This window comes from Vipera ursinii (genome assembly GCF_947247035.1).
Source record: "Vipera ursinii genome assembly, chromosome: 13".
NCBI classification, from domain to species: Eukaryota; Metazoa; Chordata; class Lepidosauria; order Squamata; family Viperidae; genus Vipera; species Vipera ursinii.
The window spans coordinates 16,568,367-16,587,561 of NC_139526.1; the positions used below are offsets into that span (position 1 = coordinate 16,568,367).

General features: G+C 47.4%; 1 protein-coding gene across 1 annotated transcript; it reads right to left on the bottom strand.

Moving 5' to 3' along the window:
* Positions 1-8,219: 8,219 nt before the first annotated feature.
* FSCN1 (fascin actin-bundling protein 1) lies at positions 8,220-10,996 on the bottom strand (the record flags this gene model as incomplete). Its single annotated transcript, XM_083372452.1, has 5 exons — positions 8,220-8,422; positions 8,979-9,146; positions 9,297-9,418; positions 10,227-10,383; positions 10,834-10,996. The coding sequence occupies 5 exons, from the start codon at positions 10,994-10,996 to the stop codon at positions 8,220-8,222; spliced, it is 813 nt and encodes a 270-aa protein (XP_083228578.1).
* Between the last annotated feature and the right edge of the window lie 8,199 nt (positions 10,997-19,195).

The following is a 19,195-nucleotide window of genomic DNA, read 5'->3' on the forward strand; positions in this document are numbered from 1 at the left end:
CCTGAAATTAGGAGACTTCCAAATGTAGCAGGAAGCGGTGGTTTTGCTCCAAGCGAACCGAGTTTCCCCCTTCCAAAGATGGTGGTGCAGTTCTGGAAAAGTCGTTCTTGAAACAATTTCGCGGTTCTTCCGCCCTTTTTCCGTTGGGAGTTGGGCTGTAGTCGCAAGGCAGAGATTAAAATTGGATTTTAAAATCCGGCGTAATTAGGAGGCAGATTGACATCTGATTTTTAAAGAGAATTCTCGGTGCTTTATTGTGCATCCGCCCTCTTCTATTTTTTCTTTTAATTCATTTTTCCCTTCTCTGTCCTTCCCTCATTGCATTTAATGACACCGGAGGGAATTGGAAAGGTCAGCAGGCAGCAGCTGAGCCAAGGGTTCAAAACCTCTCTGAAAACCGAGGGTGCTGTTAATTGCTCTTTAAGAAAAAAGCGGAAAGTAATTGCCTGGGGGGGTGGGGGGGGGAGAAGAGAACCTCATGGTGGTAAACATGAATATTTGAACCTTAATAGCCTTTTTTCCCCTAGCTTGAGTCAGCCCACGGAGCCATGCCCAGACGCTTGTGATAAGGGAAGTGTTTTTCTTTTAAAAAATAAAAATAAAATTACATTATTTATATAGAAGTCCATCTCATCCAAGTGACTAAGGGTGGCTTAGATGATGATGATGATGATGATGATGATGATAATAATAATAATAATAATAATAATAAGAAGAAGAAGAAGAAGAAGAAGAAGAAGAAGAAGAAGAAGAAGAAGAAGTTGGAAGGGACCTTGGAGGTCATCTAGTCCAACCCCCTACTAAGGCAGGAAACCCTATACCATTTCAGGCAAATGGCTGTCCAGTCTCTTCTTAAAAACTTCCAGTGTTGGAGCATTCACCACTTCTGGAGGCAGGTGGTTCCACTGGCTAGTTGTTCTAACTGTCAGATGATTCAAAGAATTTTAAAAAAAACCTCCCACCCACCCCTATCCAGGAATAAATAAATAACCACCCAGAGCAGCAAACTGTTCTTCCTCCTTTGACCCAAACGTCTTCAGATTTTATACTTTTCTCTTAACGGTCTCCAGAAATGACCTTTGAGGTTCAGGGGAAGGACTCTTGAAATCGCGTTCTTCTCAAAACCTCCTCTGTCTTTGCAAATGTGTTGGAACTGAGTCCCCATAATCCCCTGCCACGCTGGCTGGATTTATGGACGTTGAAACCGAGAAACCAGGAGGGAAGTTGTACCACCGCATTCGTCTAAAGTTCATGAGATGTTGGCTGCAGACTTGGGCCTTCTCCCCTCCTCGTTCCAAGTGAGATGTCCACCTTGACACCTCTGGTCTTTTAAGCCTTTTTTTTTTAAAGATCCCTTGAATCTTGAAATCCAGTAGGAGGCTGAAAAATCTTTTTTAAGATCCAGTAGGAGGATGGCGAAGGATTTCAGCCTGCTTACAAGAATGCTGTTGGGTTCCACCAAGTAAGGAGAGAACATCATTAGGAGTTACACACAGACCGTGGTTGTTTTTTTTAAAGGGAGGGTGGGAGACTTTCTCTTCTTAACTACACACAATCCTTCGGGACTGCTGTCACTCTGCAACATCTGAAGAAAATTTAAACTTGTTTTTTTTTTTAACCTTTCCTGCTTAAATCCGAAGTGGACTTCAACTGAATACAAGCCACGGCTCCGTTGAGCGTTGGCTAAGCTAAATTGGGTTTCTCGTTTTCGGTATCTCTGGAGGAAAAAAAATAAATAAAAAGAAAGCCGGGGGCTGGGTCTGAAGTAGCGAAAACCCATTTTCGATCTTCTGCGCAAGATGCTCGGTCAGGCCTCGTCACCATGGCAACGGGAAGGCCTCATCCGTCAGCAGCCCCAACACCACCATTGTAAAGGGTCAGCTTCATGCAGCTTGGCAAGCCGTTCTGGGAGGCTCATTTGCCTTGGGGAGGATTTTAAAAAGATGCCCTATACGAAGTCCCCGGCAAAGAATCTTGCTTAGACTAGTTAGTATCTGTGGTCTGCGTTGTGGATTCTGGATTCAAAGAGCTTGGAGAGAGATGACCATGGTTTGTAAGCCGCCGTGGCTGTGTTTCTACCTCAATTTGGATTACGTGACACAATGGACCCCCGGGAAGATTGAAGGAAACATGATTCACACGATTGCAACCTGGCTACGTTTGCTTAGCAAACTGCCGTTGAAGGTCCTTATTGTGGCTTTGAGCTTAGCCGCTTTGATTTATTCAGCAAACCTTGGTTCAACGGTGTGGTTCCGTGTGCCAAACCCACCAACATCTTAAGCCTAACAAGTTATTTGAGGGCTTAACCCCAAGTGTGAACTCAGCCATGGCTTGGTATCGTCTTCCTCAGAGGGATGTCCCTGGGGCTCTCAACATGTCCGAAAGAGATGCCGGATAGAAGAAAGCAGGCTTAATGTGATGCACTGCAAGTCAAACCTGGTTAAGATTTGGGAGGGGAGCCGCTTGAACAATATCCGCCTCTAGGCTAGATTGGGGAAATTCAGACACATCCTAAAAAAATCAAGTTATTTCCATGTTGCTGTGAGGGAGAAAAAGGGTCAGGGAATTGCCAGCTGAACGAGATTTGACCAAGCTTTTAATTAACTCGAGGGTGGTTTAATTACTCTGTCTTAGCAGGAAACTTAGTTAATATTGGAAACCGCAGAGACAGCCCAGCAAAGAAGACTCACTCTTGCTCTAGAGCAGGGGTGTCAAACTCAATTTCATTGAGGGCCACATCAGCATTGTGGTTGCCCTCGGGGGGCCGGGGTGGGTATGGCCAGGGTGGGTGCATCTGGAGTGCGTATGGCCTACTGGGTGGGCATGGCCAGCTCTACATTGACATCAAGGGTGCCTATGGGGGCCTGAGCAGGAGTGGGACAGATCTGGGGGTCTCTGGCAGAAGGAGGGTCTCTGGGCCAGGGCCAAGGCAGTGGGGGCTGTTCCCTCACTGTTTCCAGGATGGCTTCGGGGGCCACATGAAACCACGGGCCGGATTCGGTCCCCGGGCCTTGTGTTTGACACGTCTGTTTTATGGGGAATGGAAATAACGAGAGAAAAAGTGGAAGGGCCTCCATTCCGCGCATGCCATGATTTCTTCGTTGCGCATCTTGTTTTAAACCTCACATTTGCTTGTGAGTTGCTGCTGGCAACGGAGACTGCAGTTTTAAGAGCCTGACTTTCCTAAAGCCTCTTTTGTCTCCTGTTTTTGTATTTATTGCCCTGTACACCGCCCTGAGTCCTTCGGGAGAAGGGCGGTATAAAAATATAATAAATATAAAATATAAATCTCTGGATGATCATCTTTATACATCGGCCGCAGCACAGACGAGCATCGGAAAGCAAACACCTGAGAGAGGAAACGTCTCTTAAGGAGATTTATTTTGTTTTCCGGCAAGCAAGTTACCTTTTGCGTAAAGTGCCCGGTGCATCCTTTAGACCAGGGGTCAGCAACCTTGGCTCTTTTATGACTCGCGGACTTCAACTCCCAGAATTCCTGAGCCAGCTATGCTGGCTCAGGAATTCTGGGAATTGAAGTCCGCGAGTCATAAAAGAGCCAAGGTTGCCGACCCCTGCTTTAGACAGTCTGATCTTTGTCAGAGTGCCTCATATTAAAGCCCCTGAGCTGAAGGGCGGATGCAAATTTCAAGAGATTTCCTGACGAACAAAGCAGATTAAAAAAAATAAAATAAAAATCCTTGAAAACCCACGGCTGCTTTTTAAGATCGTCTAGCATAGCGCTTCAAAAGCAACATCAGGATAATGGGGAGATCTAAACAGTAATTGCATTTATCTCTTTTTTCCCCACCATCGCTATTCAGTCTTGTGGGGGGGGGGAGGGAATTGAAGTTTATGATTGAGGTCCCAGAGCTCATTAAAGTTCTCGCGGGAAGGAAGCGATATAGTCAGTCAGAAGCCCAGTGTCTTGTTAGCTTCCTGTGTACTCAACCAAACTAAGCGGGGAGGAAGGAGTGGCTTTTAATGCCAAGGGCTAAAAGATGCCATTTTGCTGGTCCTTCCAGCTTCCTCTCTCTTGAGGATGTAGCTTTGGAAGAAGGAACTAAGTCTCAGGCTGGTTTCAAATATCCTGCAAAGTCATTTTTTTTTTAATTTTATTTAATTCCATTTATATCCCGCCCTTCTCCGAAGACTCAGGGCGGCTTACAAGCTTAGCAGTAGCCTTCATTCTATGTATAGGCCTGCTTATTAGGGCTTTCGCCCCCCCCCCAAGCGGCATTATTACAAAGTCAGCTTATTGCCCCCAACAATCTGGGTCCTCATTTTACCTACCTCGGAAGGATGGAAGGCTGAGTCAACCTTGAGGCTGGTGGGACTCGAACCTGCACTAATTGCGGGCAGCTGGTGTTCCTTAAGGAGGCATTAGCCCACTGCTCCACCAAGGCTCTTTAATGAGAGCTCCTTGTTGCTCTCTGAGCTTTGTTGTTTTCTTGCAGACGTTTCATTACCCAAGTAGGTAACATCATCAGTGCTAGAAGGGAGTGGGGTTTGAGGAGAGGAGGAGGAGGAGGAGGAGGAGGAGGAGAACGACTGTGGGGTCCTTGGTGCTCTCTGAGTTTTGTGGTTTTCTTGCAGACATTTCATCACCAAACTAGGTAACATCATCAGTGTTAGAAGGGAATGGGGATTGTGGAAAGGATGAGGAGGAGGAGGAGAACGACTGACTGTGGGGACCTTGGTGCTCTCCGAGCTTTGTGGTTTTCTTGCAGACGTTTCATTACCCAAGTAGGTAACATCATCAGTGCTAGAAGGGAGTGGAGTTTGGGGCGAGGAGGAGGAGAACTGTGGGATCCTTTGTGCTCTCTTGAGTTTGGTGGTTTTCTTGCAGACGTTTCATTACCCAAGTAGGTAACATTATCAGTGCTAGAAAGGACTGGGCTTTGCTCTTTGTTTATATTCAAGTGGCTTTCCGTCCGTGTTTGTAGGAGCATTCTTGATCAGGCTGCTGTTTCTTGAGTTGGTAGTTCCTCGATTGGGGGTATGGTTTATTGCTTGGTATTAACCCACCAACACTGTTGTGGCTTACAACAGTGCAAAGAGGAGAGTCCCTTCCGCAAATGAACGTTTTGTGAGTGAATTGTCTACAAATTAATGGGGAAGAGGCAAATATACTTTGCAAGGCAAACAGGGTAAAGAATTCTCTTTAGGAAATGCAGGGCAAAACCTCCCCTCTTTTGGGTCCTGTAAATCACATTGTTTGCGTTTGTGTGCCTTGCTAGACTAGGATACATTCTGTGGGGGGGGGGAATCAATGTTTTAAGAGAACACCAGGAAAAAGTTAAAAAGCGCATGGCTCAAATCTCCCCAATGAATCGAAGTAACTTCTAAAAAAATAAATAAAACAAGTCACGGAGCCATTCGTTTCATATCTGTATGCAGGTTTTTATTTTGTCAATTCTCTTCTCCATTTGATGCTTCTTATACAAATGGCACTTACAAAAGTGTTTTTAAAAGGGGAAACAAAAACAGAACATTAACTAAACATTATCAGGATATGAGATGCTTTCCATAGCCACAATAGTCAAGGAAATAGGAGACAAGAATTCTTGACTTAAAAAACTGTTAACAGGAGGAAAGGCAGTGTGAGTTGTAACACGATCCAGTTCTTACCAGGTGGGCAAGAAATAGGACACAGGGCAAACTGTGAAGGCCAACAAACAACACCCACTGGGTAGTCATCTCTGCCCCCCCCCAAACTGTAGTTTCTTTCACAAGTTTTTATAGTTTCCAGAACTTTCCAGCACACTCCAGTTAAGATTCCCAGGTGAACCCCAGCTCAAGCCCTCTTTTACTCATAAGGCAAATAATTTTCATTGCTATGAAGTTAGAGCACCAATTCCTATTCAAGACGCCTTATGATGCCCAGAGGGTGGATGCTTTTTAAGGCTTAGGACATGTCCCTGATCTTCTCTCGGTCAATCAAAAACCCACCACCCCTTTGAAAATTTGGCGAACCCCACTCCTGTGCATCCTGTCAAATTAGGCGTTTAGCAAGTGCAAATTTGGGTCTTACAAATTCATGGATTTGGGTAGAAAGAGAACCAGAGCACCATTCAAGCAAAGTCCTTGCGGACTTCAGTGTAAATTGCAGGGGGGGTCTGCTTGGCCTCTGGAAACAGAGATTAAAACCCCAAGAAGGCATCACATTGGACAAAAAATAATAATAAATCCACACAGAAAGTGTGCGTGCACACAAGACTCTTCCGGACTTCCCAAAGAGTTAAGCAACGTATTGCAAAGATCGAAGTTGGCTATGCAGAACAACAAATCTAGCAGAGCTTTAGGTTGGCTCGGAGGACAGGTTGATCATAAGTCACGAGAAGACACTTCCTGATCAACTTTCCACTTTTAGGGGTTCTGCGGGGCAAGCGCGGGATCCAAGAAGCGGGCCCCGTGGGGCATGAGATGATGCTTGGAAACCATCCTGGGGAGACCCTCATATAACTTGCTGAGAGGAGAGATGAGATGAGATGAGATTTGGGAAGCTGCTGAGATGCAGAAGCCAGAGATGGCTATGTTGATTCAGAGATACAATTTGGAAAAAGGGATAGCGAGAAGACGACAAATTCCAGTTCAGGTCAAACAGGTAGAACGATGTAGGTGAAGGTGAATTGTGCAAATGATGCTAGTTTAAGGAACACAGATAGTTGGCGATGGAGGTTTCCCCTGAACGTCTGTGGATGCACAGCATGGCTTCAACTCTGCTTGTCCCTCTCCTCCTCTTCCTCCTTTTGCCTTCCCCCCTCTTGTCTTTTTATAATCTCCTCCCAAATCTGTGAAGACATTTCAGTGGGAAGTACTTGGAGGAAAACCAAGGGAGATCCACAGGTCTTAATCCTCCTGCGAACTGATCTGTGCCCCTGACTAAGGTTCTGTTTAACCGGAGATCTTTCTCCAAGTCTGTTGGGTCAGCTGCTGGTGGGGAAACCACCCTCGGTCATGGGTGAGCGGTGGAGGGAAGTAGGAGATGTTGAGATGGTTCTCCCCACCCAAGGCAAAAGGGAGGAGAAAAGACAAGCGGACATACAACATGCAACTCAACGCCTTGTCTGATGCAACCCTCTGTAGGCAACAGCTTCAAAGTGGTCCTGGCCTGCTCTAATGAAATTCTAAGACCCCAAATTATGAGAAGCTAGAAAAGAGAGGGGGAAAAGGGAAATCCGACAACAGTTGCACCTTCCAAAGAGAAAGGGAAAGGAACCATAAGGCAGCATCAATGGCTTCTCGGTGTGTTTTGGGGGGAGATGTTCAGAGAGATGATACGTTGGGGGCACCTAAAAGCACACAAGGGTAGAAGGAACAAGGAATTCACTCGAGTCTTTGATGATGAGATGAAAGGGCTGAGATCCAGTACAATTCCATTCATAAAAAAGCAGCTTGTTTGGTCTGGGAGCATAAAGACAAGAGCTTCTGTCCTGCTGTTTTGGTAGCTCATCTTAGATTCACCTCTCGACTCTTTCACCAGCCCCTTCTCTCCTCCCATGGAATGACAAGATATGCTAAGCTACTTCTTCTCTATCTTCGCGAGAGATGGGGGCAAGAAACGTAAGATCCAAAGCCAAGCAAGGGAAGTCTTCATTCATATTATAGATAATGCCCCACCTCAAAACTGGAAGGCCCAGTTGGAACAAGAGTTATGGAGGCCCACCTACACTGAGCCAGAAGGTGGGGCGCTGAAGACACAAAAACTTCAAGGTTCTCCAAGGCAGCCTCTTGCTGACCTCAATACTAGCTCTTCTTGACGACTCTCCTTCTAAGGAGCAGACCTAGCTGGTGGGGAAATGGAGCGGGACACGTGTTCCGATTCCAGTTAGGAGAAATATATTCCTTTTCAATTCAGAAGGACCAGCCAAGGCCAAAGGAGAGATCTGTTGAGCTACCACCCAACTTTTCCCTTCTTCCCTCTTCCCTTACAAAAAGTCCGTAAGGTGAGGGCAGGACATTTTTCTGCAAACAAAGGATGTTTCATTCCAGTTTTAACTGAACTCACCTAACCAAGGGGGGTGGGGAAAGGCCAACTTAACAAACAAACAACGGCATGGCAGGCCAAAGGCAGCAGGCCAGTCTGAAAGACAGAACCCCTCTCTTTTGTAAAAGACACACCAGAACATACCAAAGGAAATTCCTGCAGGAAGTTGGCAACAGGGGGGGGGGAAGGAAGTGGGGAAGCGTAGAGTGAAGGGAAGGAGACTAAAGTGCGTTTAATACTCCCAGAGGGTGGAGGGGTCAATGGCATCAGCAGAGGCTTTGAGGACCCCAGCGTGGTCGCCCTTCAGGTATTTGTTGTTGACTTTAATGGCCACCTTGTTCAAGTCGCAGAACTCAAAGAAGAAGTCCACGGGAGAATCGCTGCTGCTGGTGATGGACGCCTCGCTTCCCACCGTCCAGTATTTCCCAGTGGAATCTGCAAACGAGAATAAGAAGAGGGAAGGTGAGTGCACTCTCGGATTCGCAGAGGCACCTCCAGCATGGCCACTGGACGATTCTGTCAGGCGCAACGGTTCAGGGCCATGAGGTTGCAGCATGGAAGATTTATTCACACCTCTACACACAAGAATCCGGTCAACTAAAGTTCGACATTCAGCTGGTGCTAGATAAAGGTCAACAGAGTTCAAGAGTTATTGGACTCGTAATAGTTTGTGGCGACAAAAAAACTCTAGGCTGATGACTTATTTAACTCTGCCCCCAGCTCTGCCTGCTTTTCTCCTGCAGTCTCCAAGAGTCTCTTCCCCAAACGATCTGAGGAACCGTCTCAAGGACAGTTCAACCTGCCTTAACGTGAACTTCCTACTGTCAAATCTTTTCTCCTCCTCCGGGAGGTGATGTGGAAGACCATCGCCAGCCTTCTCCTGACTTTGGTGGTCCATAATCCTCCCAACCGGTGTGGCCAAGAATTCTGGGAGTTGACAACAGGCTGCAGTAGGCTGCAGTTGGTTGGGGAAGACTGACCGATGCCTTACCTTTGATATTGTAGGCACCATCGTTAAACTCCAGCTGAAAGATATCGTAAGAGGACCGATTGCAATCTAGGGTGCCTGTCATCTTCCGACAGCCGATGAAGCCATGTTCTCCACGGAAAACAATGATTGGCCGATTGATGAGCTTAATGAGGAAGTGCTCTGTCTCACCTACCATTGGAGAACAGAGGAACGAGGCGCTGTTTACCGGCAAACAAACTTGCTTCCCACCCAATCACCCCAGCTCAGAATGGCCATGTTCTAACCAGTGGTTGCTCCCACTGCTACAAACATCTGGCTGACATACAAGAAAGGACTTACTGGCAGTTTCGACCGTAGCAGCAAGCTGCCCGTTCTTCTTGGCAGTGACATATTTGCCGTTGGCGGCTTTCAGAGTGATACGCCGGTCACACCACTCAATGTCGAAGTAACAGTTGGCATTCCTGCTGGAGCAAAGGAAGATTGAGAAGGACCTCTTCAAGCCATCACATCAGGAGGACCAGGAGGAGACCAGGAATTCCACCCCTCGTCAGGGCCACAGTGCAACCCAAAACGCTTTGGGCACACCTCGAGTGACGATGGTGGCTTTCCACCCAATTTCTCCGCAGGCTTCTGAAAAATGAGCTTTCTTCTGCTAGGAGAGTGTGGTCCACCCATCTGTACAAGTTTAATGGCCGATGGGTCGAGTCTTTTCCGACCCATGCTCATTTTTCAATTTATTTATTTTCTTAAGCCCTGAGCAAGTAAATGTTTATGGCAACAGCACTTGTAGACCTACACTAAAACATTTCCAATTTGAAATAGATTGTTTGGGTATTCTGGATGCGTTTGGGGAGTTTGACACCGTTGGGCTTCCAATTCAGAAACCTTCCAGAATAGTCCAAGCAAGCTACTGTGGACTCAGATGCTATTTTAGTTGTGTTTTTGCACAAGGGCTGTTTTAAGTTCACTGTGTTCGAATTATTCTCTCTTGGGAGCAGATAGTGTTTCTGTGCATGTAGAGACACACCCCATCGAGCACTCGGTATTTTGGAAATTAAAACCCCATTCCCCACAGGACCAATGGCTGGGCTCTTCATGCTAAGCGAATAGGTTATTTCAACCACTTGGTTAAATGAACTAGTATGGTGGGATTCCTACAGCATGTTCGAACAAGCAATTTAAGGGCTTGGAGTAAAGCAAGAACTCAACCGTTGAACCGTATCCCATTCTCACAAATATCTTAGCAACCTTGGGGTAGGTAGAACTCACTTAGTTGAGGCAGTAGATTGCACCCCACCGTTGGAGGTCAGCGTCCAGTACTTCCCTGTACAAGTCCTGAAGGTACATTTTTTGGTCTCTCTGTTGACCTCCATCTGGAAGGTCTCTTGGTCGCCCTCTTCATCTTGGTTTGCTGAGAGATCGATCCCTAGAAGGGGAGACACAGATGGCGGAGGGAGTCAATGCCAGCCCTTGTAGGCTGCTCCTAGATTGCCCTCCAAAGTCTATCTGTGTATACAGGTAGCCCTCGTTTAGCGAGGCTGGGGAATTCTGGGAGTTGAAGACCACAAGTCTTAAAAGTTGCCCCCGTTGGACATCCCTGCTTTAGAGTCTTCTCAGAGCTAACAAATGTAACCACACAGAATTCTGGAAGTCAAAGCCCACCTATCTTACAAAGTTGAGAAAGCCTGCTTTAGGCTGTTGCAGACCTAATCCTGCACAGGAGTAGGATGATGGGATTGAAAAACCCACGGCTGGTTGGGGAATTCTGGGAGTTGAACTCCACAAGTTGCCCCAGTTGGACACACACTCAGGGAGGAATCTTAACAGAAAATGCTTCATCGGCAGTTGCTGCCGCTTCCCAAAAATGCACACAGACCAACACCAGCTGCTCGCATGCTTGACAAGTCCCACTCTTGAAATTCCTCAGAGTTCAGAGCTGCCTCCTCAGCATTTGTGTCTCGGCTCCGTTGAGCGCAAAAAAGCTCCAGGGGCAGAGAAAGCCAGCTGAAGAGACAATGACAAGATGGCAGGAACCCCATGGTGGAACTAGCAGGTGGAAAGGCACGCAGTTGCCCCACACTTCTGAGCTGGCCCCATAGAGAAGAACTGAACACGGCAAGACTCCATCCAGGCGTTGTTCAGGAAGGCAACTAAGGAGCTTCCAGTGATGACCCACCATTGACAAAGGCAAGCCAAGCACGAAATGGACACTCGAACAACCCAACCCCAAGTTCTTACTTGGGGCCCAGGCTTTTCTCTATTCTCTTTGGAAATACACGGAATCCCATTTCCTTCAGATTTATCACAATCTGAAGCTTCCTCTAATGCTGGAGACAAGTTGGCCTCCCTCTTCCAATGTTATCCCCCATGACACCCCCTTTGAAGGATGTTGGGTTAGAAGGTTGACTTGGTCCCCAACCATCAACGAGCTCCACGGTTCACAGGGGACTTCAGCTGAATCTGTCTGGTCCCACTCCAACAGTCTAACCCGTACAGCACTGAGTTCGTCTTTAAAAGGGGTGGACACCACCCAGAACGGGGTTGTCCAACCGGTGGCAATTTTAAAGACCTGTGGACTTCAAACCCCCCCCCAGAATTCTAGGGAGTCCAGAGGTCTTCAAGTTGCCAAGATTGGACACCTCTGGATAGAATCTGCCTACCCAACTCTTCCCTGGCTGTTTCAGAGCTTCCTCTTCTGAAGGCTGTTTAGAGTTTCTTTGCCTCAGAGACTCTTCTCTTGATTGCCTTCCTGTCCATTTGCTCTAAGTGCAGATGGTAAATTAGGCTCCTAGACTTTTCTGTCTTATAAAAATAAACCAATCTTACCGGCAGATCGGCAGATCGACTTCATAAAACGTCTGACGTGCAAAATTGGAGCAAGGCAGGAAACTGGGCAGGTGGCCGGGGGGGGGGAGGGGGTTTGGGGGGGAGGGAGGGAAGAATTGACCCATCGATTCTGCTACCCACGCAAAAAATGGAGAACAGACCAGGAAGATCCCTTCTAGGGGGAGTCCTTTTCCTACAGTCGGCATATCCTTGTGGCTTTGCGCTCCAACACACAAGAGTGAAATTCCAAACGTGGTTTTAAAGAGGTTTTAAAACCTTTAAAAACCCTTGGTTTCAAACCAAGCTTTTAAAACCATGAGAACGTGATTTTAAGTGGTTTTTTTTAAAGGGTTTTAAATCCTTAAAAAAAAACCTTTAAAAAAAAGGGGGGATTTAAAAACCCTTTGCTGGCTGGGGAATTCTTGGGACTTGGAAGTCCACGAGTCTTCAAAGTTGCCAAGGTTGGACATCTCTGCTCTGCAGCCATTCCTGGGTGCTACAGCCCTTCTCAATTCCTCTCCAAAGCCAGAAGTGGGGTGAAGGGGTGGAGACAGCAAGCTCTGTTCAGCTTGGACTCCAACAGCACCATTTGGCAGATCCCAAAGCAGGCAGGCGTTTTAATTACCAGCTTCATGAAGGTCAGACAAAGGCTCCACAAGTCAAATGATTTCCCAGTGTGGCAATTAAGGAGGGAGATGAGCGGAGGGGTAGGGCGAAGCGTGACTCATCATAGGTTTTTGCAGGCAGGAAGAATTGGGGAGAAACATCAGCAACCCGGATTTGCCAAAAGGAGCACGCAATTGCTTCAAATCCAAGAAAAGGCTCAGAGAAGAGCAATGGAGGATAAAACCTACATGGAACGGTTGCAGGAACTGGGCATGGCTAGTCTAGTGAAGGACCAGGCGTATAGTTCGTTCTTTCGAACTTTTGTAAGGGGCGCGAGAATACATTAGGAGCGTTCTAGGGGTGCGGGGTACAGAAAAGGTGGGGAGCCGCTGAATTACAGCCCGGCTAGCAGCCTCTTTCACAGGACTATATTTTAAGAGGAGACGGCAGCACTAAAGAGAAGCAGAAGCTCAATCCATCATTTTACCAGCTATTTTACACCATTAATGCAGCAAATTTTTCGCTATTGTTGCATATATGTGTAGCAATATGATGCGCGCGCACACACGCACACACACACACACACAGAGCTCTGATATATGGATCTACAGTAACTACTATAGACAGGCCTTCACAATTTAAGGGTTAGTATTATAGCTTGTGTTTTTGTGTTATAGTGTTGTGTTTTTGTTTACCTGCAACTGACAGAAGGGATGTTGACAGATTATGATTCTGACATAACAATAATCATCATTTATTATTTTATTCTGCAATGGTTTAACTGGATACTATTCCTTGAGCATTTTTAATTGTACCGGGTCTTTGACTCAGACTGACCGATTGACCCAGCACAAAGCCCACCCCCAAATCAAGGGCTGCTTATTCAGCACATCCTGGCTTATTAAGCCTGCAGGCGTGCCCTCTCTTCCTCAACCTGCAAAACTGTCCCAGGCGAGCTGTTTTCCCATCAAAGCAGCAAATCAACACATCCCTGCAAACACACACACACACACCCCAGGGAAAAAAGGAGGAGGGTGTGCCAGTCCCATCTGGCAGGTGAACGGAAGGAGCTCTTGAGAAGGAGATCAGCCACGGCAAGAGCTGCGGAGATGCAACTTCACACCCTTCCTGGACAGAAGAACGTTATTATTGCAAGAGCTGAAATCTCGCATGGACACAAACTCCGGTTCTGCCGTCGTGCCATCTTTTTAAGGCTCGCCGTGCCAACTAGGTCCAACCCTTTCGGAGTCTCTGGAGAGCCAGCACGGCTACCGGTGCCAACTCCGGCCAGCTGCACGCTCTTGTGGATAATCAGTCAATTCACAGTGCCTTTTTTCCCAGGTTCACGGCTGAGCAAAATAAATTAACCGGACCTCGGTCCAGAGCCAAGTAGCCACCTGCTGCCCTCCGAGACCTAGAGAGGCTGTGGGAACAGCCCTGGTGGAAAGGTGGGGACTTCCAATCTGCTTTGCTCATCTTTATTTTTTGTTTTCAGAAAGGGTTGGGGTTGCTCTGCAGCTCTGCCCTTCTTCCCTAACCCTACCCAGTAATTAAAGGGCAGGGCAAAGCCGGCGATTCCACGGTTGTTCTCTGGCCAGGCTAACCAAAACAGATTCTCTCCATCCCCTGGGACGAGGATAACAGATTTTTAAGGAGGGATCTCTCGACCCAAAGCTTTGCAGGCTTTTGTGCTTTGAACCTTTCTCTCCTTCATCCAGAGTCAGCCCTGCCTCGGCCGCCCCCCCGTCCCCCCCCCAACTCAAGAATAGGGATTCAACTCTCACCCAGGACGCTTTTGCTGGTAAGAGTTTATTTCGGCACAATCAAACCAAGATCAATCTGGGAAGACCTCCTAAGGATCTTCACGGCGGATCGATGCAAGCTCCGCGTCGTGTTAAATCGAAAACGGCAAAAATAAACAAATAAATAAAACCAAAAGTCTCCACTCAGCAACACTCCACTTTGGGGAGGCGGGGTGTGCTTGGTGCCCTCTGAGATGGGTGGTTTTCTTGCAGACCTGTCATTAAACTAGCACCGATGAGGTTTCCTAGTTGGGACATGAAAAAGTCTGCAAGGAAACCACCCAGCTCAGAGGGCACCAAGCACAACCCAGTTCAACCCTCAGCCCCAAATATTCTCTCTGCTCTGCATAAAGCAATAGCCTTCAAGGGGGGGGGGGGGACTCTCAATTCAAAGGAAACTTGCCCGCCCCTAGAATCAACCGCCTGGTGCTTCCTCCTTCCGCCATTCCTGAATGACCCTCAAGCTGCTTGTGATTAGCCTCAACTCAGAAGCCAGACCCAACAAAATGGGCTCTATTTCATGGGAGGGTGAGACACACCCAGATCCTCTCCTCCCCACCCTGTTGGGGCTACCCAAGAACGTATTTGAAAGGCTTCTCTCCTCCTGTCTCATTTGAGACCAATTAAAGGGGAGGGGGCTGACTCCTAACCAGGGGCTGATGCTCCACAGACCTTTGCCATCTGCCCACTCTCCCTCCACCCCAGTTACTAATTAGGAGAGGCAAGGAGCAACGCCTGTTCAGCCCCAACAAAGATCTCTTGCCCCCCCCCCGCTGGCGCTCTCTTTCTCCCTCTCCCTCTCTCTTTCTTTCTCTCTCTCCCTCTCTCTCTCTCTTTTTCTTTCTCTTTCTCTCTCTCTCTTTTCTCTCTTTCTCCCTCCCTCTCTCTCTCTTTCCCTTCTTTCTCTGTCTCCCTCTCTCTTTTTCTTTCATTCTCTTTCTCTCTCTCTCTTTTCTTTCTCTCTCTTTCTCTCTCCCTTTTTCTCTTTCTCTCTTTCTCTCCCTTTTTCTTTCTCTCCCTTTTTCTCTCTTTCTTTCTTTCCCTCTTTCTTTTTCTTTCTCTCTCTCTCTCTTTCCCTTTTTCTTTCTCTCTCTTTCTCTTTCTCTCTCTCTTTCTTTCTTTCTCTTTCTTTTTCTCTCTTTTCTCTCTCTCCCTCTCCCTCTCTCTCTCTTTCCCTTTTTCTTTCTCTCTCCCTCTTTTTTCTTTCTCTCTTTCTCTTTCTCTCTTTCTCTCTTTCTTCTTTCTTTCTCTCTTTCTCTTTCTTTCTCTCTTTCTCTCTTTCTCTCTCTCTCTCTCTCTCTCTCTCTCTCTCTCTCTCTCTCTCTTGTCTTTGTATACACGGGTGTGTGTGTGTGTGTGCATTTACTAGAGCAGAGAGCTCAAATACGTGCATTCGTGTACGTGCCTTGGGGGTGGTGGGGGAAAGGAGCAGAGGGTCTTTCAGACCAATTCTTCCAAATGGTTAGCCTCCCCAATCCTGGGCCAAATTAAAAACTCCACTGAGGAGACACAGATCAATCCCACCCACCCCAAAGGCCTACAAATGGCATTGTTTGACACTTCTGCACAGCAAAGAAAGCCCCGAGTAATTTGACCCAGCTGAGAGCAGGATGCACGTTCAGACATTAAATTGCATGTTGTCCCCATTATGGACAACCACACAGAACAAAAGGAGGGAAGCGGAGGGGAGGGGAAGACAAGGGGAAATCTTCCTGGTGGGAAGTGGGGGGGAAAGAGGATGGATGGAAAGGACTCCACCTCATCCTGTCCCAAATTCCACATTTAAATGTGCATGCTTGGGCCTAGAGGGCATTTGGAGATAGACTTGCAACACTTCACTTAGTCACAACGGCACCAAAAACAGTGGCTTATGACTGTTTTTCACACTTGCGACCTTTGGAGCATCCCCGTGGTCACATGATCCAAACTCAGAGGCTTGGCAACTGACTCATGCTTATGACGGTTGTAGCATCTGGTGGCGGGGTGTCACGTGATCGTCCCCCTTTGCCGCCACCTGGCAAGCCAGATTCGTTTAACAACCCTGCTGCTAACTTAACAGCTGCGGCGATTCACTGAACAACTGCGACAGGAAAGGTCGTAAGACGGGGCAAAATTCCCTTCAGGAATGTTTCACTTAAGCCACCACCACAAAAACTGGGGGCTCCGTCGTAGTCGTAAAGCGGAGGACTGCCCGGAGTCTACAACAAATCCCAGGTTTGATTTAATCAAATTATCGGGGATGCTTTGGGGGAAAAATAAAACCAACTCGAAACTCCATAATGCTAAGAATGCCCAATTCCGTCATCCAGATTTTGTCTCTAATTAAAAGTGGGAACTGAAATTTTTTGCTTTTCCCTTCCTTTTATGGTGGAGGAGAGGAGAAGACTGCAGCCAGAGACATAAATTTCCCATCTGCGCCCTCCCCCCTCCCAGGGACCAGACCGCAACCGTTAATACCTACAGCCATCCTCCATTTAAGAAGAATGGATGGAAACCCAACCGTGGTCCTGTTTTTTGGGAAAGAGATCCAATTACAAAGACCGGTTCAGTAATTACTACAGGACGGGCGGTGAGGTAGGGAACAAGAACCATTCCTGCAATTTATTCCTCCTCCCCAGGAGGTCCCCCCCCCACTCTCCACAAGTTTAAGAAAAAAAACATGCTACAAATTCCAAAAAAAATGATCAATTCTTTTCCAGCTGGATGTCTGCAGATGTGTGGGAACTACAGCTTCCAGAATCCCTGGCCAGGATCTCTGAACATCTCTGGTGGGTGCAAGAAATCTGATTTTTAATTTGCCTTCTGGGAGATCGACAGGATGCTGAGGTTCTGATTCATAGGTACCTCGACTTACGACCTTAATAGAGCTATCACTGAAGCGGAGCTAGGCAGATGGATAGATAGTCTTTGGCGTATGATTGTAACAGAGCCGGGAATTTCTCTGAGGGTCTTAAGTTGAGGCACCCACCGGACTGGACCCAATTTTATGCCTTTTTTTTTGTTTGGCTAAGCAAAGCTGGCAGTCATTAAACGAACACAGCAGTCAATAAGGGAATCGGTATAATCTTAAGGGTGTCGTTGGTTGGAAACCAGCCCCAGACATCATAAATCGTGGTCATATGACTACAGAACGTGGCAATTGGCTGTAAATGCTGGCTGGGGGCATTCTGGGAGTTGAAGTCCACAGGTCTTCCAGTTGCCAAGGTTGGACAGCACTGGCCTACATGATCAAAGCATGGATGGAGAGCTTTCTCCCTTAGATCCAATTCACCTCTCGAATGGCCTTATTCCTTAAATCTATTTTCCACTTTAAGGTCAGTCAAATTACATATATATACAGACCAGCAATGGATTATAATAAATGGCTTACCCCAAGGGTTCCCAAACCTTTCCCTTCGTTATCCCCAAAATTTGCTTACCGGAAAATCTTATCAAACTTTGAGGATCAATTAATTGCAAGTCCTTTGCTTCTGCACCCTGCTAACTTTAAAAGGTTGCAGCTGAACGCATAACTAGAGGACTGGCTGTTCTATCAAAACAATACCGCTGGATGATCTTTATTTCACTTCGACAAATGACCCTTGGTAATTTCATCCATTTTTCATCTCCACGGGAAGATTTTTTCCAATTGATTTTAAGTCAGGTGGCCATCTCTGAGCCAATTTAAATGTCCCCCTTGGGATGGGGTCATGGGGTATTGTGTCATTACCAGAAAAAGAAAAAAAAACACACTTTTGCCCAATTTGGGACAATTTCAACAAGCTTGGGAAGCAACTGGCTTAATTAAGCCAAGCGTGTTCTGCAGGCTGGGAGACCACCACCCCTTCTTGGGACCTCCTCAGGGAGGTCTGATTTTAGGAGAGGGGTCTTCAAACGTGGCCCTTTTATGACTGGCGGATTTCAGCTCCCAGAATTCCTCAGCCAGCGTGCCTGGCTGAGGGATTCTGGGAGCCGAAGTCCGCCAGTCGTAAAAGGGCCACGTTTGAAGACCTCTGTGTTAGGATTTGCGTTAAGAAGCCACTTTAGCAAAGAGGGAGGCGATGCTAGCTTAGCTTCTCCTTTAATACGCCCTTGTTCTCCTCCCGGGAAGCCCCCTCAGGTCAGAAGGCTCCTGCTCCAACATGTCAGACCATCGCAAAAGCCCAACCCTCCAGGAGATACCACCGCTAGCCAACAGGGATGTGGGTTCCTCCAGGCAAGGCAGAAAATCTTCTCTCGGAATAAACTCAAAATCTGCCTTCTTTCTTTAAAGGCTTCTCTCCCATGCAACCCAAACCCAAACCTCTTTCCTAAGGTTGGAAAATCCTGGGTTACTCTCCTCTCATCCCCATTGCTGGAAACCGTCTCTCCCCATCACTCAGGAAGGCAACTGGAAATGGCTTCTCTGGCGGCCCGGCCTCTTCTCTCCGCCCAACGCAACCAACCGCCCCACGGCACCCCGCATCTGGTTTTCGACAAAGGATGGAAACAGGAGCCTCCTTCCCCTTCCCCCCCCCAATTCCCCCCCCCCCAGCCACTGGGCTCTAACCTCACAATCCTGCCCTTGTTCTCCCAACCTCCTTCACCTCCCACTTTTGCAGCAGGACAAATATTTTAACATCTGCCCCCAAAACAAAACACAACAACAACAAAAATGCTAAGAATCCAGCTGCTATTGGAGTGGGGGCAAAACAGGGGTGGGGAGGGAAGGATGGGGGTGGTGATGGAGGGCTGGTTGGCACGGAGGAGGGGGAGTGCTAGCCCACCTCGCCAAAAAGGCAAAAAAAAATAAAAAATAGAAAAAAAACCACGCTTGGGAGAGTGGGGAGTGGAAGGCGCCGCCAACCTGCAGCTGTCATCACGACAATTAGCTGGTGAGGGGGAGAATGCTGTGGTGTGTGTGTGTGTGTGTGTGTGTGTGTGTGTGTGTGTGTGTGATTTTGCAGGAAGGGAGAGATTTTGCAAGCTGAAATCAAGGTTTCAAGGCTGGTTCCAGCCTGAATTGCTGGCGGAGAGAAGCCCCCC